The sequence below is a fragment of the Leptopilina heterotoma genome, unplaced genomic scaffold, assembly GCF_015476425.1.
Source record: "Leptopilina heterotoma isolate Lh14 unplaced genomic scaffold, ASM1547642v1 Lhet_358, whole genome shotgun sequence".
NCBI classification, from domain to species: domain Eukaryota; kingdom Metazoa; phylum Arthropoda; class Insecta; order Hymenoptera; family Figitidae; genus Leptopilina; species Leptopilina heterotoma.
This window is the reverse complement of record NW_025111038.1, coordinates 533,035-558,928: the sequence shown is the minus strand read 5'-3', so window position 1 is coordinate 558,928 and position 25,894 is coordinate 533,035. Positions and strand designations below refer to the sequence as shown.

General features: G+C 28.6%; 1 protein-coding gene across 7 annotated transcripts in view; it reads right to left on the bottom strand.

The window, feature by feature from the left end:
* LOC122505416 (TLD domain-containing protein 2) overlaps positions 1-25,894 on the bottom strand; it is a 582,826-nt gene that overhangs the window by 69,018 nt on the left and 487,914 nt on the right. For all 7 annotated transcript variants that reach the window (XM_043617017.1, XM_043617018.1, XM_043617016.1 and 4 more), the window contains one exon: positions 568-796. In XM_043617017.1, the coding sequence (XP_043472952.1) occupies positions 568-796 (229 nt within the window). The remainder of the gene's footprint in view (positions 1-567; positions 797-25,894) is intronic.

The following is a 25,894-nucleotide window of genomic DNA, read 5'->3' as shown; positions in this document are numbered from 1 at the left end:
GTCACTTAAAATTTAAATAAATTAAAATTTCTAGTCACTAGCAGTTTATATAAAGCAACAGTACTGTCACATAGAAGTTATTTTCTAAAAATAAAAAGCCAGGTTTGAAAAATGAACTTTCTTCTGTAAAATATTGAATTTAAGAGAGAAGAAAAGAGTTACCTGACTTCTGGAACATAACCTGAGTGTCTATTGGCGCTATCAGTTGAATAGACAGCTTATGAATAACTATTTTCAGACAAACCAGAATTGTGAGAGACTCTTATCAATTCGGTAGTTATTTGAAGAGATGCAAAGCAACTGATAAGCTTCTGAACGTGATATATTCACATTAGAAGAAACTTAAACAGTTCTGAGCTCAAAGCATTCATTCGTAAACAGGCAAAAGGTGACATGCTCCTTTCTTTATTATTTATAACATTAATTTTACGTTTTCATTTTTTATGCATTATTCAACATTTTTATTCTCTCAGTTACTATAAAAATTTTTGTATGCAAACAGTTTCAGTTGATCGCATAGTTGGCATAATCAATTGAAGAAGTAAATTAAATATTGAAACTACTTGCCTTTCTCTTCAGGTGGAAGATCATCTTGAGAATCATGGTCCTGAGCAAGATCCGGACTTGGTGCTTCGGCAGTCACACCTTCTCTTAGGCAACCTTCTCCTTTTGTTGGAACCCATAATTGTTGACCGGGATAAATAAACGTGCTACCAAGCCTGTTGAGTTTGCTCAATTCCGACGGTGTTGTATCGAATCTCGCCGCTACCGATGTAAGTGTATCTCTGTCGCCCACCTAAGAGAAGAAAAATAAAATAAAAACATGAATCAATATCTTCATTCCTAACTCTTAAATAATTCACTCGTTTCTCTCTAGAAAAAAATTACATCACAATGTCAAGTTGTTTTGAGATAAATCTGTTTTACAAACAATGATTCAATCGGAAAACTGACAAATATCATAAATCAAATATTAGCAATTTATTAATAGCCTTTTATCATTCTTAATGTTTATATTACATTAATTTTAGCATTAATGAAACATAAAGAGCAAAATAACAATAGTAAATATAAATATTTTTATAAAAAAAAGTGCAGTAAAAGAACTGTAGAAAACAAAACCTAAAGGTTTTTAATAATATATATTAATAATATTCCTTAATAAAGGAAATCTGAAAAATTGACTAAAAAAGAATAAGAAATTTTCTTCTTGTACCTATAATATACAAAGAATTAAATAAATTTGTTCGGAAATAAACCGCAAGTAAATGAACGGATAATCGAATTAAAACATCTGGTAAAACCATCTTCAATATGGCATTGATCCAGTAAAGGTGAATGAATATTTTTCAACTGAAGAAAAATAAAATAAAATTCTATAGAAAATCCTTTAAAAAACTTATAGGTGATCTTATGTAGAATTCTTTCTAGAATATTGAGTTGACTATGTAGGTTGATAATGTCCCAAGCAGGACTGAAACTTTTATAAAAATTTATTAAAGATTTACTTGCAAACTTCGGAGTATTCACTTGCAAAGTTTAGTGAAAATTGTGTAAAGATTTAAATGACCCACTTCAATAAATGTTTAGCGTTTAACATTCAAATTTAATTTTCGTCTACATCTATTTAGGCGAAACTGTAATTTAAATGTTTAGGTGAGTTTCACGCTAAACATTTATTGAAGTGAAACATTTAAATTTTTACACAATTGTCACTAATATTTTCAAGTCAATACTTTGATGTTTGCAAGTAATTCTTTAATAAATTTTTAGGGAATTTTCGGTGCTGTGTGGGGTATAACTTTGTACATATACATACGAATCATGTACGTATACCACCCTCTTGAAAATTACCACATGCTGTTTGTTTGGTTGTTTTTATTGGTTTTAAGTGTTTATTGCGGTTAAACTTTCATATTTTTGTTATAGTGAAGGAGAATAAAACGAAAACATTCGGACAAATAGTTTTTAAAATTAGTTTACTCCAATGTTTCGAAATCTTAATGATTTCCTCTTCAGGGAGTTTATAAAAATATAAAATAATTTTACAAAAAATATAAAATAATATACAAAAAATATAAATAATATACAACAAAATATAAAAATAATATGCAAATAATATACAACAAAATATAAATTAATATACAAAAAATATAAAGTAATATATAAAATAATATGCAAAAAAATATAGATATACTTAACATTCGTCAATCAGAAAAATTATAAAATTTAAAAAGTATATAAATTTCAAAACAAAATATAATTAATCTAACATTTATTCATAAATAATAAAAAGGTTATAATAATATCTTACCAAAAAAATTAATAAATAAACATTCGTCAGCAAAAAATAAAAACAAATTCACCTATCAAACGTCAGAGAAAACATAGAGTTTGGAGTCATAACTAAAATAAATGAGAATCGAAATTATAATAAAGAATAATAAAGAATTTAGAATTAATAAAGTAAAATAAAATATCAAAGTTTTAATTAAAAGAATTAAAAAAATTTTAATAGTTACTTAATTAAAATAGGGGAGACTAGGTGCGGTTGTTACTCAGGTTAAAATCCCCGTACAGGATCCTTAAAGGATCCTCTCGGGATCCTGTGCAGGTCCTATGCAGGATCCCGACCGGATCCCGTACCCGTCCTGTACAGGATCCCGACCGGATCCCGTGCAGAAAATTGGAACAGGGTTCCTGTGCAGGTTCCGATGCAGGAACCTTAGCTATCAAAGGTTCCTGTAAAGGTTCCTGTACAGAAACACTTGCAGGATCATGCACAGGAAACTTTGTAAAGGTTCCTGCACAGGAACCTTTACAGTTTTGTAAACTGCAGGTACTTAAGTATAAAGGATCCTGTAAGGAACCCGTAAAGGATCCTACACAGTTTCCTCAATTAATTTATTTATATTTTTAACTCCTGCGCAGTAGTTTTCTATGAGTTTCTCGGATGCGCAATACATTTTTCTGTCCAACATTGTTATACGAGCCTAACATATTGAAATATGAAGTCTATGTATGTCAAATGTTGCTTAACATATAAAAATTTAAAAAATTAAAAAGTTTCCTGTACATGATCCTGCAAGTGTTCCTGTACAGGAACCTTTGATAGCTAAGGTTCCTGCATCGGAACCTGCACAGGAACCCTGTTCCAATTTCCTGCACGGGATCCGGTCGGGATCCTGTACAGGACGGATACGGGATCCAGTCGGGATCCTGCATAGGACCTGCACAGGATCCCGAGAGGATCCTTTAAGGATCCTGTACGGGGATTTTAACCTGGGTACGTTGTGCAGTTGTTACAAATGGAATATCTCAGAAACAGTAAGTTATAGAGATGGGGTTCCAAAGAGAAAAATGTTTAGTTCTTATGTACGAACTTATTGCAATATGTTTAAAAATTATATGCAAGCTTTATAAGTAAAAAAATAGGCACATTGCTTTTGAGGATAAAAGTAAATATTTCTCTGCCTGATATGATATTTTTTAAATCATTAATAGACCTTTATACTTAACAAAGTAAATTTTTTTAATATCAATTCTATGAGGATTAAGCTTTAAAAAACTGCCTTGGTTGTCCACATTTAGTGTATACTTATTTTTAATAAAGTGTTTTATTGTAAAAAATTTACTTGTTGTGCAGTGTTGTTACAAGTGATAAATAATGAGAACGGATATTTTTTCCAAAATTCAGCATATTACTTTGAAATGTAAAATATTTGTCAAAAATGTAATCACACTCATTTTTTATGAAAAATCTCATGGTTTTTCTAAATACGTCTTAAAAATTAATGAAAAAAAACTTTTTTATGTTTCTTTCATTTCGAAACAATATTAATGCTGCCATCTCTATGGAACTGTCACGTACTATTACGTTGAGTCAAAAATTATGAATAATTAATAAAAGTTGTTATATGAAATTATTTGTCTTTAATTTAGAAATGTTATAGATGATTCTTGGTGTTGTAACAACCGACATTCACTTTGTGCAGTTGTTACAATATACACGTCTTTAATAAAAATTTGTCAAGAATGTGATCGTTTGTTTTCGAATGACATAAACAAAAGGTTGTCGAAGATTTTCTTGGAATTGCAGCGAATTTTAAGGCTTCTACACTGCAAAAACTGGTATCTCACTCGTGTCTTAAAATGAGTTGCTTTAAGTGTTTAAACCATTCAGATACAAAATCTGTTTTATATTGAGACATTTAATTTCATCTCGTGTCTCATTTTAAGACATTAAAGGTAACTCAATGCGTATAAGACACGTAAAACGTCTTCTTAGTGTGAGACGGATACTCGAAACACATTTCGTGTCTCAAAATGCATTGCTAAATGTGTAAGACACTTTGAAACGTCTTAAAATGAGACACATATCTGTTTCAAATATGTGGACTAAGACATTATGTGTTTCAAATATGGGACAAAACGTCTCAAAATGAGACACTTGTTTTTGCAGTGTAAGAACGTGAAATTCAAAAGCTCCCATTACCCCACGCTCCCCTAAATCTTATTTTAAGGACTATCTGAAATTAAACAAGTCTTGAAAGTAATGCAAGTCTTAATTTAAACCCAGCTTGCGTGAAAATACGGATAGGCAATCTGAATTCATAGTTCTACCTTTTAAATTAAGTATACAACTGATGATTTTTAACATGATTCTCTTAAATTCAGCACATTCTTTGCTGATAATCAGCATGCTTTGCTTTTTAAATTCAGCATAAATGTATGATTTGCAATTCAACGAGGGCTGTCTTAAAAATGTTCCATCTTAAATTAAGAAACCTTTCATTTTATGCCAATCATTAAAAAAATATGTAGGGGAGACTGGGGTAAACCCGCTCACTTTTTTTCAGATCGGATAAAATCTAGGAAATTATTCTCTAAATCCAAGTTAATTTATATCATTTGAAAGCTTTTGATTTCTACTAAAAAAATAAAAAATAGTTTTTGATTTATTTTTTTTAGTTTTACTTAGCGAAACTTTTTAATAAACATATACCAAATTTCGAAATCACAATTTTCCAGGGTAAACCCGCTCACTTTATCTTTTCAAGACGGAACAGTTTTATTTTTTAAATATTAAAGTTCGTCTTATTCCCGTCTTAAGTATGATTTATTATTGATAATTTATGAGTTATATAAACAATTCTATAAACAAAAAATTGGTTTAATAAATAATTAACATAGATTTCATGAATTACAACTATGGATTTAAATAGTGTTATATTTTATTAAGAGAAAGTGAAATGTAGTTACAATTTTGGTTTTAATAAGTCATAAATTGTGTTATTGTTGAAATATAATACGTGAAATTATTTTATTCTAAATTTTAAATTTAAAACTAAGTGAGCGGCTTTACCCCGACTTCACGTGAGCGACTTTACCCCGAGTGTATTCCTCACATTTCAGAATAAATTTAATTAAATCTTTTTAAAATAAGACAAAACTATATATGTACTTCGATGAAGGACATCCAATAGCAACAAAACAAAATTTCCCAGATAAATTAAGACTCAAAAATAATGATCGAAAAACTTAAAAATCCAAAATACGTTTTTTTTTCTGACACCTCTAAAAACATTTGATCGTCTCTGATTCTGTGTTGAATTCATGAAACTAAACAAAAGTTCGTTAATATAAGTTGAATGTTAAGTACTATTCACAGTACCAATATCTCCATCTTAAGTTGAGTTCATAGCGTAAAATCGCTAGTGAGCGGGTTTACCCTGTGAGCGGGTTTACCCCAGTCTCCCCTAAATTAAAAACAAAATATTTCATGTTGTTTTCATGTCATACATACTTGGAATGTTTATACCTGTCGAAGAAAATTTGTTTTGCTATTTACCTAAATATTTACCATCATGAGGTCTCGAACGTAAGACTGCAATATTCCAACAATACACGGAAAATCTTTGTTCAAGAAAGATTACAAAATTTCTTCAGGAAATGAAGATATGGAAAAAATTCTATGACTGTTTATAAATGTTTTGTATAATAAATGAAACTTTTCTCTATTTTTACGAAACTGTAAATAAATCCTTTTTAATATTTTAGGAAAAGGTATAAATGAAATTTCAGAAATAATTTCGGAGAATCGGAGCTCTTTATAATTCTTTTGAAAGTATTCAAATTGGGCGATTATCAATTCGCTCCCGTGAGGGGAAGGGGCCTTCCCCACCATGCGGCCTTGTACCTGACTTCGGGGTTAGGAGCGAACGTAACACAGCGGGGCGCCCGGTCCCTTAATCCCTCATTAAGTCATCCTTCCTTAATGACATTCTTTAAAAAATATAAATTTCTCAAATATAAACATTTTTCAGTTTTCTTTATTGAATTTAGATTCCTTATTTTATTACGAATCCATACGTATGTTGTTTGCCTTAAAAATGTTAGTATTTAAAAAGTTTAAAATTTATTATTAACTGACTGATTATAATTCTCAAGTTTTTCCAGAATTCAACTGAAGTAAAAAGTAGATTATACTGCCAGAGAAAATATACATTTGCTTCAAAGTCAAATTTACTATGAATTTATTTGAGTGTCAGTTGAAAATAAATTAAAATTTTTTTAAATATTAACATTTTTAAGGCAAACAACATATGTATGGATTCGTAATAAAATAAGGGATCTGAATTTAATAAAAAAACATTAAAATGTTTACATTTGAGAAATTTATATTTTTTAAAGAATGTCATTAAGGAAGGATGACTTAATGAGGGATTAAGGGACCAGGCGCCCCGCTGTGCTACGTTCGCTCCGAACCCTGAAGTCAGGTACAAGGCCGCATGGTGGGAGAATGCCTCTTCCCCTCACGGGAGCGAATTGATAATCGCCCCGCCCCGCTGTGCTACGTTCGCTCCGAACCCCGAACCCCGTGAGGGGAAGTGGCATTCTCTCATTATGCGGCCAGGGGTTCGGAGCGAACGTAGCACAGCGGGGCGCCTGGTCCCTTAATCCCTCATTAAGTCATCCTTCCTTAATGACATTCTTTAAAAAATATAAATTTCTCAAATATAAACATTTTAATGTTTTTTTATTAAATTCAGATCCCTTATTTTATTACGAATCCATACATATGTTGTTTGCCTTAAAAATGTTAATATTTAAAAAAATTTTAATTTATTATTAACTGACACTCAAATAAATTCATAGTAAATTTGACTTTCAAGCAAATATATATTTTCTCTGGCTATATAATCTACTTTTTACTTCAGTTGAATACTGAAAAAACTTGAGAATTATAATCAGTCAGTTAATAATAAATTTTAAACTTTTTAAGTACTAACATTTTTAAGGCAAACAACATATGTATAGATTCGTAATAAAATAAGGAATCTGAATTCAATAAAAAAAACTGAAAAATGTTTATATTTGAAAAATTTATATTTTTTAAAGAATTTCATTAAGGAAGGATGGCTTAATGAGGGATTAAGGGACCGGGCGCCCTGCTGTGCTACGTTTGCTCCGAACCCCGAAGTCAGGTACAAGGCCGCATGGTGGGGGAAGGCCCCTTCCCCTCACGGGAGCGAATTGATAATCGCCCGACTGCCCATTCATAGTATAATTCGTAAAAGTCATAATAATTTTTTTTTGAAAAATTAAATTTGAACATAAATATGTTTAGAATATTATTTTTTTATTGTTTCACTAGAGATCATGGAGCCGTTCCGAAATGAGGTAAAAAGTGTTAATTAGTTTATACTGACAAGTTATTAGACCTATAAAATTTATGTATTAAAGTGAATGGTTCTTTTCTTTAAATTATTAAGTGTATATACTATTTAAGAAAATAAAATTGCTTGTCACAAATTGTTCCACTTGAATTCGTAATTTATAATATTAAATTATTATATTGGTTAGCATTGATTTAAGGAGTGGTTTTGCATATATATTCTTTAAATATTGTAATAAATAAATTTAAATGAATAAAACATTAAAATTTATATAAAAATATTAAAATGTATAAGTAAAATAATTACTAGCTTTTTAATTTCGTCAAAATATAGAATCTTTTCAGTCGAAAAAATTAACCTTTACTTAATTATTCCATATTACATTTATTTTAATTTAAATTAATTAAAAAAAGTTAATTTTATTAAAACCTTATTTCTTCTCACAAGTGGCTAAGAAAACCCAGGTTTAGTATATAAGAGAGATTCAAAGCAACTCGTGGTATGTTATGCGTGCGTGCGAAAGCGAGCGTTATATGTATTCGTATAGTTGTAAGATAGTGTTAGTTTTAGGTGCGTTATTATAGTGTAAGTAATCTGTGACAGAATTATATACTTTGTGTGTGTCAGTGTGTGTGCGACCCCTTCTAAACCCGTGTGTCTGCGCAGGTCTGTTCCTTCAGCGTAACTCACAGACATTTAATTTTTTCACGCGAGCCCGTATTTTTACGAAACTGCTCTTGAATTCTTATTTTCTGACGTAATAATTCAATAGACACTTTAACTATTTTTCTAAATTTTTTTACATATCCTCATTTCCTGAAGAAATTTTGTAATCTTTCTTGAACAAAGATTTTCCATGTAGTATAATTATGTTATGTATTGGGAATGGACGTGGCTTATTCAATATGGCGGCTTATATACCCCAAAATAGTGCAAAATAAACGTGTAATATCAATTTTTTTCCAAAATGCTAATTAAAATAGAAAATATTTTTGCTTGGGCGAATACAACTTCTTCCCATAAAAACATGATTGCAGGAAATCGCGTTCTTAATGCCAATTATATTATTATGATTGGAAAACTTAAAAATAATGACAGTGACTAATATAAAAGAACTGCCGCATGAAATTAATAATTATTAATTATTATTTATGTTGTCTTTCTTTTTCATTTATTACAATTTATTTATAAATTTTATTTTGAAAATAAAAAACATGATTAAAATTTTGTTTACTATAGGTTAGGTTACTCCAAAACAATTTTCAACTGTAAATAAATGTAAATAATTAAAAAACAAAAAGGCACACTCTTTTCTTGATTGTAACTTTATTTAATTTCACAGCGATTTTCTAAGCCTTTAATTTATCCATTTTTTCCCCTTTTCTAAAAAAATATTCAACTTCTACCATGCAATAATTTGGTTTTGGAAATCTATGTAGAGATACTAATAAGTATTTTTTGCATTACTGTTACATCCAGAAAGTGAACAATTATAATTCTTAAAGTGATAAGAAGTTTTAGAACGATTTACTAGCTTTACACCTTCCATTTTTCGAAAATTAAATATATTTACATTTGAGACACTGTTAACTTTGATCAAATCGGGGTATTTAAATAGTTTGATTTTCTGCCACCAGTTGGCGTCCGATTTATGTCAATTCCCAATAATATACATTATATTTAATATATACATAATTTTACTTTAAACAGTGTATAAAATTGTCCAAATCCCAAGTTTTTTTTATTATTAGGTCTTTGATGAAAGATAAGGAATTTGTGATATTTCTTAAAGTAACAGTAAATGTATTGCAGTTATACTGCTAAAACCTAAAAATAAGGAGGATGATGACTGTCTTTTCGGGGCAGGCGGCGAGAGGGGAATTCACATGCTTTTATATGGGATTAAAACTGCAAATACCAACTGTTTTAATATATATTTTATAAGTGAAATATGCAATACTTAATATATTAGACATAAAAAATAGTATTTTTAATAATTCCAATTCATTATTCTTAAAAAATATTTTAAAAAATAATTATTTAATTACGTAAAAAAAATGTTGTAAAAAAATTTTATGAGCATGGAGATCGTGACAACAGCGCATTCCATATGCATGCTAGAAACAGTGTTGGTAACACTGAATAAGATTTCATTCGTATATGATTACATTGCGACGTTGCCACGTTTCTGTATATTATGTTAGAGAGGTTAGAAAATCTGTAATTTTACGTCAGTTTTAATGTTATTTCTAAAAATCAGGACAGTCGGTTTACTCAATTATTTTTTTAAATTATTCCAAAAGTATTAAACTTTAAAAAAGTATAATTTTTAAAAAAAGTTTAACTTTTTTACACAAGTTATTATCAAAATAGTGGCACTTCAAATAACACTCCCCATAAGAGCCCATATAAAAACATGCAATTACAACAATTAAATTCTCAAAAACGGGACAGTAAAAAATTTAAAAATAAATTGTTCCATAATTTAGACATTCTTAACAACGAGTTTTTCCAAATTTCAAAAAATTCTTAATATTTTTATTTGAGTCACCATCCTCCTTAAATGCAACTGCATCAGTAAAATCAAAATCAGTAAACTAAATAAAATATTGTAATTCTTGCTGTTAGTCTTGTTTCATCATTAAACTATAAAACGGAATTGATGATCACCTGAATATATATTATATTAAGTAGAATATAATATATAGGAATTTCTGTTCCACATAGAGTCATTGTTATAATATGATGATAGAAGAAAAGAGATCAATTACTCGACTTTTTTTTGCTATATATAACATATACCAAATGAGAAAAGAGAAAAATAGGCTTTAAAACAAGCCAGAAGAAGAAATGGGCAACTGAAAGGTGAAAAATGAAAAAAGTTGACATCAGACACTGCACTGTTCTATAAAATGAAGAGACGGTAAAGTTATATATACACATATGGGGCAAAATTCCTCAACTGTCCAGGTCAAAAAATGAATTTTCTCTAAACTTTGCTAAAATGTTACTTTTATTAGTAGAAGTGTAAATATAAATTTTTTTTGAATTTGATAAAATATTTTTTGAGTTATGGAGTTTCAAAATTTTGATTTTTTTGAAAATATCTTTTTTTCAATTTAATATAATGATAAGTAAAATTAATCAAATTTAAAGTATGAATAGTGATTTTTAAAGGGGTTTACACGGGCTATAAGCTGGTGATGAAAAAAAGTTGTTTTCTTTCAATTTGACCTTGAAATTCAAGGTCAAATTCTTAATTTCAATATATCTCAAAATCGATGTTTTTTTTTCTATAACCTATCCCAATCGAAAGCTTACCTTTTTTCCTATGAGCCATGCAAAAATCAGAGTGGGACCATAGAAACTTTTGAGGAAAATAATAATTTATCATTATTTTACATAGAAAATAACGATTTATAATTAATTTCTTTAAAAATTTCCATGGTCCCACTCTGATTTTTACATGGCTCATAGGAAAAAAGGTAAGCTTTCGATTGGGATAGGTTATAGAAAAAAAACATCGATTTTGAGATATATTGAAATTAAGAATTTGACCTTGAATTTCAAGGTCAAATTGAAAGAAAACAACTTTTTTTCATCATCAGCTTATAGCCCGTGAAAACCCCTTTAAAAATCACTATTCATACTTTAAATTTGATTAATTTTACTTATCATTATATTAAATTGAAAAAAGATATTTTCAAAAAAATCAAAATTTTGAAACTCCATAACTCAAAAAATATTTTATTTAAATAAATAAATAAATAAAAATAAATAATAAATATTTTTTTTAAATTCAAAAAAAATTTATATTTACACTTCTACTAATAATAGTAACATTTTAGCAAAGTTTAGAGAAAATTCATTTTTTGACCTGGACAGTTGAGAAATTTAAGACCAAAAGAGTTCAAAAATCTTAATCGGTTCGTGAGATATCATTATAAACGGCAGAGCATTTTCAGCCAAAAACCGTTCAAAATCGATTAATTCATTGCATTTGTCAAAAAACATGCTCGGACGTTTATAATGATATCTCACGAACCGAATAAGATTTTTGAACTCTTTTGGTCTTAAATTAAAGATGAGACTTGAATGATCACACCTATATAAAGTTTCAAATTTTTTTCTACAATTTTTAAAAAATGTGCAGGGGTTGAAAAAATTTCCAAAAAAATTTTATTTTTAAAATTTTTTTGTCAAATTTGTCGATTGCTGCAATCTTTGTATAAATTATTAAAATTTTCAGTTATGTATTATTAATCGTAGAATTTAATTATCTTTCGAATGGTATATTTGTTAATTTTCTGACAATTGTATTTACAAAAAAATCGTAATTTAAAGATTGGTATGTTTTTGGGCCGTGCGCATACAGCCGTACCGATAATTCCCGACGGTAGTGTATATATATTTTTTTATCCCCTTCCTCATTCTAAAGTTTCAGAGCACAAAAGTGTTTCTTCATATCTGTTATATAGTCCAAAGAGAAAAATTTATTATTGAGAGGAAGCCTCTTCCAGAAACACCAGACAATTGAGATTCTCTAGCTGCTCTCATTTTTGCTTCTTCTCAGCTAAATTATATCTTTCAATTCTACCAATATAAATATTTCGTGAAACTTACTTTTCCTGATTAAGTGTACACGACCTTCTTTCTAAAGTCAATATTATCAAATCAAAAAGTAATGTAGAAAATTACATGTAATAATTTACTATTTACATTATTTTTATATAATAATTCAACTAATTAATTAAAAATTATAAAATATTTTTTTAATTAATTACAGTCGGGTCCCCATACTGTTACATTTCCAGAAATTTCCCACTCCTCCAGACTCAGCTCTGTTATGTGCTCAAAGTATGTCTACTGCGCACCTTTCAGGAACGTAAATATATACACCTCAAGTTTGGCCTAGAAGTATATGCCCCCTTTTCTTTGGGCTTAAGAATACGGCCCTGAAAATTGGTGACGTAACGTGACGTCACCTAACACTTCTGAATTTGGAGGTTATGCAAAAACATAACACTACTGAGGACATAACAGTTTGGAATCTAACAGTATGGGGACCTGACTGTATAAATATTTTTTGACTTTTGTTTATAACTTTTTTTTAAAAATGAATTTGGACAATTGAAGTGTATGGTTGGAAAGTCCTGTTTAATAGGAACATCTTTTCTGTACAAAGTAAATTGATTGGTTTTAAAATGAAAAAGTTATAAAGATTTAAAAAATAAAAAATTTGTAGTCCAGGTTGGTCCTTACAGTCAAGGTCGGCCATGTTTAAAATTCAAAGGGCATTAATCGTTAAAAAATAAAATAACATGTTTGGAGTTACGGAAAATTGATTCTTTATTGTTTACAGCTTGTAATTAAATGAAATAACAAAATAATAAAAATAAACAATATAAAAAAATAAATATAAATAAAAAAAATTTTGCACTGAAATATTAATAAAATTAAATAAAAATATTAATAACATGAACAATTATATTAATAGAGTTATACAGAATTGCAGTTTTTGCAAATGAAGTAGCTCGTCCTCATCTTTACGCATTTTAAACACAAAGTGGCCGACCTTGACAGAAAGTAACATTACCGAATTGTTGTAACCAAAAAAAATACGTTTCGGGATTCGATTTTTCACTTTGATTTTCTTTCAACAATGAGTCCCACAAAATTTCTGAATGCTTGCCTTGACGATTCAATTTTTTTTTTATCTTTTATTAATGATTTTTTACATGATGCACAAAACTTTTTTTGAGCTTTTTTTGTACCGACGTCACAGAAAACACAATTTTCGATTCTCCGAAAATGTAATTGAACAAAAAGTTAGGTTTCACTAAGAAAAGCTTCGACAAGTATGCGCGTAGGTGGCGCTAGTGAACTTGACAAAAAACGCGAGTGGCCTACCTAGACAGTGGTCCAACCTCGACGATACTCCCCTATATATTATAATGGATACAGAAATAATAATAATAATAATAATAATATGTTTATTTGTTTTAAATCTACAAAGATTTATACAAAGAGGTTTAGCCTTAAATTACATTGTTACATTCGAGGTGTTACCTCAGTATTTAGTATTTCGGTTATGAAGGACAATATTTTTTTCCCATTAGTTTTATCCAAATTATTTAGGTTATCATACCATTCATCTCTTATCTCAATCTGTTCATTCTTTCCAATTATACTCCATCTTATACTTGAGAATCTTGTACATTCCGTTAATACATGATACAATAAATCTTCATACTTAAAAAGTCTCTGGCAGCAAAAGTCACAATACGAGTCTTGATTAATGCTAAAATTAAATAACTTTCCCCCCATTTTAATAACTGGTTGAAACTTATTAATTGATCTCAGTTGTGCAATTGTTTTACTCTGACTGAAGGAAATGCCCAATGAGGTGAGATACTTTTGCGGTCCCTCTGACAGGCCAGAAACTATCTGATTATATAGAAGAAGAGGGGAAGACTTTTGAGCTTTTTGCAAGTCTTTAAATCTACATTTTGCTATATAACGTTCTATCCAATGTTTTTTATTTTTTTGTAACGAAATCAATGATAAATTTTCCCATTCCTCCTCCCCCACCTCCACAAAGAATTCCCTAACCTGTCTAGCCTAATTAAATTTTCTTTTTATCTTATCCCCTTTTTTCATTTTTTCCAACTTCCTCAGTCTCACAAGACACTTCTTTGGATATCGATCATCGGTCATGTTTAAAATTTTTTCAATCCAATTAAGTATAAGTTTAAATATTTCGCATGACAGATGATTTCTTCCAGTTTCCAATCTAATTGCATAACCAGGTGTATTAATTGGCACATTTAAAATTCTTTTAAAAAAATTTGTTTGGATTTTCTCAATCGTATCTAGGTATCTTAAACCCCAAATCAGCGCAGCATATAGAGGAACACTAAACACAAGACTTTTATAAAGACGAGAAATTGGATCCAATGCGTCCAGTTTCATTCCCGCTGTTAAAGATACTGTGGAATTTACGTACAGATTAGACTTTTTTACAACTTCTTCACTTGCATTCAGAAAAAGAGAGGATTGTGAAAACATTACTCCCAAATATACATAATTTTTAACTATTTCCACCTCGCTAGTTCCATATTTAAAAATTGGTAGTTTTTTGTTATGACAATGTCCTCCTCTTCTGAATATAACAATTTTTGTTTTTTAAGTTAACCTCTAGACCGTTTAATTTACAATATTCCTTTAAGTATGAAAGTATTTTTCTCATATCCACCAAGGAGTCAGCAGGGATAGCTATGTCAACAGCGTATGCTAAAAGTACTATTTCAGTTAAATTATTAATTGTAACACCTTTTATTCCCTTAGATTTAAGAAACTCTTCAAAGTCAGCAATAAAAAGTGAAAACATCAATGGACTCAAAACTTCTCCCTGCATAACTCCCTTCGTGATTCTGATTGGTTCCGATATACCACTCTTCAACTTGACTGAAACAGTAGCCTTGCTATACAAATCTTTCACTATATTCACAAATTTTGTTCCTACTCCCATTAAATATAATTTATTTAATAACAGATTATAGTTTATAGATGGGAATGCAGATTTGAAATCTATGAAGAGTACGTATAATTTTCTACCTTCCATACTCAATCTATTTTGTATTAATGAGTTTAACGTAAATATATGGTCCGTATATTCCCTTTTTTTCCTAAAGCCCGCCTGCCACTCTGGTATAATATTTGATTCATCCGCCCAAGCTGTTAACCTATTTGAAAGAATTTGAGTAAATATTTTAGTAATATTATTAACCAAATTGTCTGTATTTGTTAAATCTCCTTTTTTATATAGCATTCTTACTAACGTATATGACCAGCAGTTTGGCATCTTTTCATCTCTTAATATTTTATTGAAAATTGAGTTAAGATACAAAATTAAATTGGCAGGCAAGTTTTTTAGGAATTCATAAGAAATTCCATCAGGACCTGAAGATTTTCCCTCTTTACATTTCTTTAAACTGGCCACTGTTTCACTCAATGTTATCTGTGATTCTAAAAAATGTTTTGAGATAATTTCATATGAGTTAACGTAAAATTATCTTCAATTTGCAAAAGAAACTGCGACTTAAAATGATCTGTCCATGCTTTCATATCCAAGCATACTACAGGTTGTTGTCGTTTAAATCTATTAATAATGTACCAAAAGTGTTTCGAATTTCTCACATGTTCAAGTGAATCAATTAAATTTTTATTATAATCTTTCTTTTTTGTAACCACCAATTTATTAAATTTTTTTTTAGAATCACAATAATTAATTACATCCACCTCCTTAAAACGTGATATTTTACATTGTTTAAGTAACAATTTAAGTTGTTTCTTATTTTCTTTACATTCCATGTCAAACCATGGTTTAGAATTTACAAACTTACTCCGTCTATTAATAATCATTTTCGCTTCCACTGCTGCTGACTAAATAGAATTTATCAATTTACTTGTAAGAACATTTATTGACAGCCTATCAGTATCAGTATTTTGAGGATATTGTATTTTAGATTTATATAATTCAGCCTTCTCCGCATTCCATTTATATAAGGGATAATTTTGTTTACAATTATTATGAGAGTCTTTCCCAAATGTACCTGATAAAGAAACTACAATAGGGAAATGATCCGACTTTGTTACAATATTTAGTACTTCAAAATTATTAATGTTACACAAACTAAGTGGATTAACCCATACTAAGTCTATTACTGATCGACTTTTCCCCACATGGGTGACACGGCCTATGCTTTATCATGTACGAATGTGTCAAATGTTTTGAAAATGGCCACCAGTTGTCGCTAATATTATCTTTGTCCTATGTAAGTATATAGAATGCATTGCGAAATAATATTAAAAGCTGATAAAAAGTAGAAAACAATATTAATAAACTTTTAAATTATTTTCGGTTTTTAAATGACATAAATAATTAATAAATACGCACATTTTTCATTTAGTGCAATTACTGCAAAGTATTTAATAATGAAAATAATAATAAAGTAAAACTCCACTTTTAAGATAGTTTCCGTAAAGTATTCTTATAAATATTTATTTATTTGCTCCTACACAATTATATGTTTAAATATATTGTGATCCTTAAACAATTGAAGGGATTCCGAATACTTTTATTTATATAATATACAATTTTAACAAAATAAAGTTTAAACTTATAGTTTAATAAAATTAAAGTAATATTTGATTAATTTAGCTATCTTCCTTTTTTACAAATTCATAATTTCTTTGTATCAAGCAAGTAATTATTTTAAATTAATAATATTAAATTAATAATTCCATTTTATGATATAGAAAAATAAATTAAGCTAATACTTCATTTTCTTGTTTAAAACAGTTAATAAAAGTTTATTTTCCATCAATATGTTATTTATAACCTGATCAAATTGTTTTGTTTAAAATTTGACATTCTTTTGTGAGAAAAATTTTTATCAAGTGAACAATTCTATTTTTTTACTTAAATATGATGTGATGAAAATAATAAAAATATACTGTTTCTGAAATTGTAAATTACACCTGCTTCTACAATGAATTAAATATATTTTCTTTTTTGCTCAACTGTGCAAAGTATAAAATTAAAAATTTAGTTAATTTTAATTTTTCTTTTTACGAAATAGAATAAGACAATACCTAAAATACATTATCTTGACTCATAGGAAAAAATTAAATTTGCAAAAGAATATTAAATAATAAAATTATAAAATAATAATAATACATTGCAAATAAAAAAATATATGCCTAAATAAAAAAATTTATTATATATTATTATATATCAATATAATATAATATGACCAAGTGTTAAATTCAATAGCATACACAATATGAATAATAATATATAATTAATTGTTAAAAAAATATTGATTAATCAATTAATTATTATATATTTATACGCCTATATAAAATAATATAAAATATAGGTAATATGAATATAATATAAATGTAATCACATATTATATAAACAAAAATTATTATAATTATATAGATTTATATATACAAATATCAGTAATAATTGTTTATTAATTAATAATCTTTTTCGGCAAATTTAATTTGCAAATGAAATTACAACTTGAAACTCAGTAAAATCTAAATTACAATTTGATTAATTTGTAAATAATTAATCAAATTATAGTTAATTTGTATATATAAGTGATATATAAATTATAGATAAAATATATAAAATTATACAATTATTTAATTATATAATATAAATATGTACATATTTTCAACAATATCAATCAATTTTGTATATAAAATAAAAAAACAGTATTTAAAAATGGTTTATTGAAATTATATCTGAAAAAATTGAGTTCTATCATTTTAACAATATTAATTATTTTCATTATTTAATACTTTGTAGTAATTGCACTAAATGAAAAATGTGCATATTTATTAATTATTTATGTTATTTAAAACCCGAAAATAATTTAAAAGTTTATTAATATTATTTTCTACTTTTTATCAGCTTTTTGTATTATTTGGCAATGCATTGTATATACTTACATAGGACAAAGATACTATCAGCGACAACTGGTGGCCATTTTCAACACATTAAACACTCTGCAACTTATTCGAGTCACCCCCGTGCTTTTCCCTCTTAAAAATGTAAACTGTGCGGGGGTATCTCTTATCGTTCTACCATTTAGTACAAACATGCCGAGCTCATCAAAACATTCTGAGATTAGTTTTCCTCGTTTATCTATAGTATTGTCAAGACTATGTCTGTTACAATTTATACAAGTATTTGAAAAAAATTCCTCATCTAAATTATTCAATTCGCAAATTTTACAATTAAAATCCCCACCAATTATTAAAGGAAGATTTGGAAAGTTCAATGTTATATCATAAATTTGTTGTTTAATATTATTTACAAATTTAACTATTTCTGAGTTTGGATTATTATAAACTAACCCTACTATCAAAGAAATATTTTCACTTATTAGTTTAAAAAAAATACTTTCCTCAGACAGACAAATTAAATCTACTTTATATTTATTTTTATTGATAAGAAGACCTCCTTTCCCATGACCTTTGACGTAATCCTTCATAGCCAAACTGGAGATAAGATGAAGTTCAGGATTCTGCACAGATCGGATTCGAACTGAATGAGATGTTTCCCAGGTTTCACATAAACAAATCACATCACCATTTGTAGTATAATCAATTATATCATCATAATTGGTTAATCCTCTGACATTCCAGAAAATGATTCGGGGCGAATTAGATTCATTCTCAGCTGTTCTTCTCCCTGCTGCAGATCCGGGGTGTTGTCCTTCTCCATCGTCATTTTTTTCAGAAAAGATTTGATAGACATTTCATTTGTAGTTGATTTAATTTTTTTCGTTTTTATACCAACTGCATTCTTCTTCTGTCGCATTCTTTTCCGGCTTCCAACAGAGCTTTGAGATTTTATTGAACTTTCGTCCTCCGATGAATTATTATTATCAATTTTATCTATTAATAATTTTTCAATTTCTGATAACTCGTAATATTTCCTTCAAGAAACAGACGTGTACCTCTAATGCATGTTGATTTTCCTTGATCTTTCAAAATGTCTTTGTAATACTTTAATTCTTTTCTTATATTTTTGTAGAGTAATGAGACAAGGCCTAAATACGGTTGTTTAAATGTTGTTTATTAAAATCCCAACTAGTTTCTTATCTGTTGTTGTTCTGCCGTAAAGTCAACAGAAAAGGACACATTGAGTGAACGAAGGTTCTTTGCATTTTGAAATATAAATTCTCTATATTTTACGTTAGAAAATTTAATTAAAATTGATCTTGGATCATTTTTTTCCCCAATGGAAAAATTGCTTCAAATTGCTCATCTGGAATAATTATAGATGCTTTCTTAAACAATGTTTGTATAGAATCCAATAAATGTGATTTATCCGTTGAATTGTATTGAACATTATAAAGAATAATATTTTTTGATCTATCCCTCATCTCCAAAAGTTCTAGTTTTTTTTCAATAACTGAAATTTTTTTATCGCAATGAGAAGATTTCTTTTCCAACACTAGATATTTGGATTTGCAACTTTTTAAATCCTCCATAATTTTGTCCTGAGAATTTTTTAAAGATTTAACTTCGTCCGTGATATTGTCCATTTTATTAATTGACGACTTTACATCACTTTGTACACTGAGCATAAGCTCTTTTAATTCTTCGATAGTAGTCATTTTCTTTTAAACTCCACACTTTATAATCACTCTTGTCACTATACTTTCTCACTTGTGAAAATCAACAGATCAACTTAACAGCTCACAATCTCACGAGAGCGAACCAAAACACGTCTGTCCTCTCTGAAGGCCAGAGCTAAAACTCAGGATACAGAAATTTTCCAAAAATATTTTTTATTGAATTTCTTTGGTGCTAAATAGAAATTTTATATTAATTGCATGAAATAAATGTGGTAACTACAGTAAATATTAATATTAAACAAATTTTCAGTATTTTAAAAGAATTAATTTATCTAGTTATTATACTGCGGGTATAATAAGGCGGTCGGTAAAGCGATTTAGCAGTTTACGTGACAATTATTATCTCCGCCGAAAGAGGGACGCTGTAACCGTTCTCGCAACTGACACGGCGACTCCAGTGTATATAAGTATCGAGAGATTCGTCGCGAGACCAGAGTATATCTGCGAATCCGTTTAATGACGCGGATATCTCTTGTCTATCATCTGCGAATCTATTTAAAGACGCGGATTTCTCTCGCCTATCATTGATTTTTCAATGATAGAATTTTTTTGCAGAATGCTATTTTCTAATAGCTGCTGCATTTTTAAATAATTATAATTTATAAATAATAAATTATTTATTATTTACATGAATTATTAAAAATAAATAATTAAACAAATAAATATATTAAACAAAAATTATAAACATTAATTTTTTATTATTATTATTTAATTAAAAAAAATTTATTTAAAAAAATTTTTTTCTCTTGGTTGCCAATATTCGGCCAATATTGGACCAATATTGACAACCGATGATTGGCGATGCCGTTTCATCCCAAGCATCAGCCCATATTGGTCCAATATTGGGAGTCAATCGGCGCCCAGCACGGCAACCAATATTGGACCGATTAAAGTCTATTGGCAATTTCTCACTGGGTATATATATATATATATTTTTGGTATGTATAGCTATACAGAAAAGAACCATTTTCTTTAAAGAAATATTGAAAATTACTGCAAAAATTCAATAAAATCTCTTTTTCACATTCAATCAGTTTTTGGGTCCATTAATTATTCACACATTCACTTTATTATATTTGTATTGGTTTTTTTAGATAAAAAGGAAACTTTTTGAGCCCGGCACTTATTGATATTAAATAATTTTACAAAAATGGCCAGGCTAATATATATATATATATATTCCATTTTTATTATCGCATGAAGCTTTTAATTTTTCCGATGTAATATGTGATTTAATTTTTATGACATTGAATAATGGGAGGTTTTGTTAACGAAATCACTTATTGAATTAAATAATTACTTGTCGTTTTATATACTTTGATAATTTGAAATCATATAGATAAGAAGGATAAGAAGAATCGTATCCTTTCATTGTTAAAAAGTGTATATATTTTCGTTTATTATATATCAGAGGAAATAATCTACAAAGCTGTAAACCAGATGCTTTTGTCGTAGGAACTCTATATTAACAATTTGTATGTATTTTCCTATATGTAATTTCTGTAAACAGCGGAATCACAGTTGTCGTTGACGCTTACGATTTGTGATTTAGGCATCTGCTATTTCGATATCTATTCACAGAATTGACCTTTCTAATTAATCGGAGCTGTAATTAGGAATGACTTGACCCCCTGCAACGTGTCACACTCCCTTGTCGATAAATTAATTGCTGTTGATTACACTAATCAGACCGTCATTCCCTTGACATGCGTACAAAATATTATTCATCGATAAAATTGGCTAATTTTTTGTGATGTGTGCTTGATAAATTTACCCTTTTCTGCATTTAGTTAAATTAAACTTTTATGTTAAAATTTTAGAGAATAGCGAGGTTATATATCGTTTCTGGCCTGGGTAACATTTTTCTAATATTTCCATAGAATTATGTATTATTATTAATACTTTTATAATACATATACAGTATACCGATCTTTACAAAGTAGGTTTGTATACCAACTTAATTTCCTTAATTTCTATAAATTTCAAAAGTTGCAACAAAAGTGAGTCGGGTTTTTTTCTGTGAAATGAAAACCAGTACTGGCTATAATACTGGCACATTACGTGTCCAACATCGCGCCGGTGTCAGTATGACTCCATCACGTCTGCAGCAAGGTCAAACCCCTAATTTTGCAATATTTAATTTTTTTGACCCTGGATTCGGAAAGAGCGGAAAATTTTACGTCCGAATACGTTTTGACCATTTTTATGAACCAACGTTTAACCCTCCTGCGTACCGTGACGAGTATACTCGTCCAAATATTTTTTCTCATAACTTTTAAACAAATTAACTTTAACACACGAGACAAAGTGCAACTTACAGTGCAAGGTTCATAGTTAATGATACATACATAATAAAGTCTCTAATTAAAGTATTTGTTAATAAACAAAGTATTAAATATTTGTTATAAACAGTAGAGGATAGGTCACACTGAGAAAAATAGATATTAAGCCTTATTATCTAGATATTAATGGCCAATATCTGTGACAGTGAACTATGTAAACTTCTTAGATGTTCAAATTTAATATCTAAGATATTGGAAAAAGACTTGTTCAAACATAACCTCACATTTACAGATTATACATTTTAACATCTGAGATATTAAACCATAACATCTGGATGATATGCGTTAGCATCTTTTCTTAATATCTAGTATATTAAGATTTTTAATATCCAGTTTTCTCAGTGCACAAAATAAAAGTTGCAAATACATACTTCTCTTAAAAAATTGTTTGATTTTAATGAAACTTGATATTTAGGGGTTTTTGGGGTTGCTGATTACAAAATCTGAGGTCAGATTAAAAAAATTCAAAATGGCGGATCCAATATGGCGGATGAGATTTTAAAAAATTCATCCAAATTTCTTGAAAATTTATAATCAGGGGTTTTTGAGGTCGCTGATTACGAATCTAAGGTCATATTTAAAAATCCAAAATGGTGGATCCAATATGGCGGGTGAGTTACTCAAAAATTTATCCAAATTTCTTGAAAATTTATAATCGAGGGTTTTTGAGGTCGCTGATTACGAATCTAAGGTCAGATTTAAAAAATTAAAAATGGCGGATCCAATATGGCGGATGAATTTTAAAAAAATTGTTTAATTTTAATAAAACTTGGTATCTAGAGGTTTTCGTGGTCGCTGATTACAAATCTGAGGACAGATTTTCAAAATTCAAAATGGCAATATAAGAATATTTTATAAATTTAACAATTCTTTAATTGTTTAAACAAATCATTGTTATGTACTAACTTTTTACAAAAAATATCTAGAAACGCGCAGCTTTTTTCTAATTTTGCAATTAACTAAGCTGTGTAATATTACATGAAGATTTTTCATAAATTTAACGATTCTTTAATTGCTTAAACAAATAATGTTGTTGTTTACTAACTTATTACAAAAAACATCTAGAAGCATGCAATTTTTTAAATTTTGCAATTAACTAAGCTGAATAATATACCTCCAATTTTGCAATAAACAAACATGAATTTTTTGAATAATACTGATCTTGTTAACTTTAAAAATTTGGAAAAAGCATGTTTCTAAGTCTTTTGTGCAAGGAGTTAATCAACATCTATAATTATTTGTTTAAATATGTGTTAAATTGTTATATTCATAAAACATCATTATGTAGTACTACTCAACTTAGGAAGTCTAAAAAATGCACATTGTTTCATATAACAGAGACGTAGTTTTTGAAGGACTCGTAAAATACGATATAGTTACGATATTTATATATCTATAACAAATCTAAAAAATTTCTAAAACTAGCGGCCATATTGGCTCTGATCTTCTGTATTTTTAAAGTCTGATCTCAGATTCGTAATTAGTGACCTCAAAAAACCCTAGACACCAAGTTTCATTAAATTTTTTTAATAAAAACAAACAATTTTTTAAAAATTCGTCCGCCATATTAGATCCGCCATTTTGAATTTTTCTAATTTGATCTTAGATTCGTAATCAGCGACCTCAAAAACCCCCGATTATAAATTTTCAAGAAATTTGGATGAATTTTTTAGAAACTCATCCGCCATACTGGATCCGCCATTTTGAATTTTTTAAATCTGACCTCAGATTCGTAATCAGCGACCCCAAAAACCCCTAGGTACCAAATTGTAGCAAAATCCAACAGTGTGAAAAATTTGTGCATTTAGAAACAATTTTATGGGTGAAAATATAGGTACGCAGGAGGGTTAAAGGTCAATTGCAGACCATCTTGGTCTGGTGTTAGAAAAATTAAATATTTCGAATTAAGGTGTTTAACCTTGAATATTCGTTGATGTTGACGTGATAGGGTCATACGGACACCGACATCATAATCAGCGACCCCAAAAACATAAAGATCACACTGAAAGAAACTTTGTTACAATATTTAATATTTTAGGGTCACTCTTTAGTATATTTAGTTACAAGTGTAGGACCTTTTGGTATAGTAAGGATTTTCCTTAGTACTTTTAAGAAGGCTTAGAAGTAAAATAAAGAAATATAATATATTTAAAAAGATAATTCAGTATAATCTTCACAAAATTCAAAATGTTTGTATTAAAACTCGAAATGTCAAATTCTGATACGCCCTTTAAGAAGTATTATAACCAAATATTTCAAATTCCGCGGTTACAATTCTGTTTAAGTCCGTAATAGTTTCAAATTTTAATAAAGTTGATATGAAAATGCACGAAAAATGAAAAGAAAAAATTGACGAGAATTGTCGAAACTTGCCGAAGTTGAACGAATGAGTCTTGCCTGAATTAACCGACTCTGAACGAGCAGTAACAAATCCGCCACGACGCGTCACTACGATCTATTACGTCTGCCCAATGGGAAATTGCCAATGCTCACCATTGGCTAAATAATGGACCAATATTGGCTGCCAACAGTTTTTTCTTGGTCAAACATTGGCAACCAATATTGGGTCACTATTGCCAGAGACTTGGGATGATCACGACTTTGCCAAGCATTGGCAGCCAATATTGGATCAATATTGGCTGCCAAGACAAATGCCGGACTTTCCAAGCGTTGCACGGAAAAAATAAGTTCAGCAGATTTTACGAAACTAATTTCGCACTAGCGGATATTTAAGATTCCTTGACGAAGTTTTTCAAAAACCCAGAAACTTTCACTACTTTAAGCAGAACAATTGTCGAGAAACTGCAACCAGTGTTGTAATTTATAAAACAAGCTTGAATGTAGAAATGTTTCGTATTTTCTGGTGAACATTTTATCAGAAAATGGTAAAAATGTTTCGTGCAATCTAAAAACGCGTGGTTTGAGTTTCCACTTCGCTGTCTATCGTGAATTCTCGAACACAAAGTTTCGTAAAATTCTATACGGGGTGTACCAAAAGTCGCGTTATAAATAGATATGTTGAAGCTTGTCTCGTCGCGTCGGTATTTGTCTGCTGTATATAGAGATAATATGTGGAAGGAAAAAGAGAACTGCTTTACCTGCCGGTAACATTTGGATAATTGTTTTCTTTTACATATTTCACATTTCATTGTTCCAAATTCGTAACATTTTTTATGTGCTTTTGTAATCCAAACTTTTAATTATTATTAATTTCTTTTAATTTACATTCCAATAAATTTTATAGTTTATCATAATATTTACCGATGACAATATATATATTAATTTCTCAAGTTTTAACTGTTATTACTTCAAATTTTAGACAATTTAATATAAACATTTTTTGAGTTTGAATTTAATTTTGAAAATTTTTTGTCAATTTATTTATAATTTAAAATTAAGAATAAAATTATTTTCTAAAAATTGAAAAATTTTATAGAGATTTTATAACTAATTATAATCAAAAAATGTTATTTTAAAAACCATAAAATATTTTGTATAACTTTTAAAAAAATGATTTTTTTAAAAATTAATATTCAGTATATTGACATTTCTCACAAGCGCAGTTTTAATCTCCTCAGTTAGTATATAAAGAAACTCAATTCTTTCATCTACAAGTGCGAGTTATATTGTATGTGCGTTGCGTCAGAAT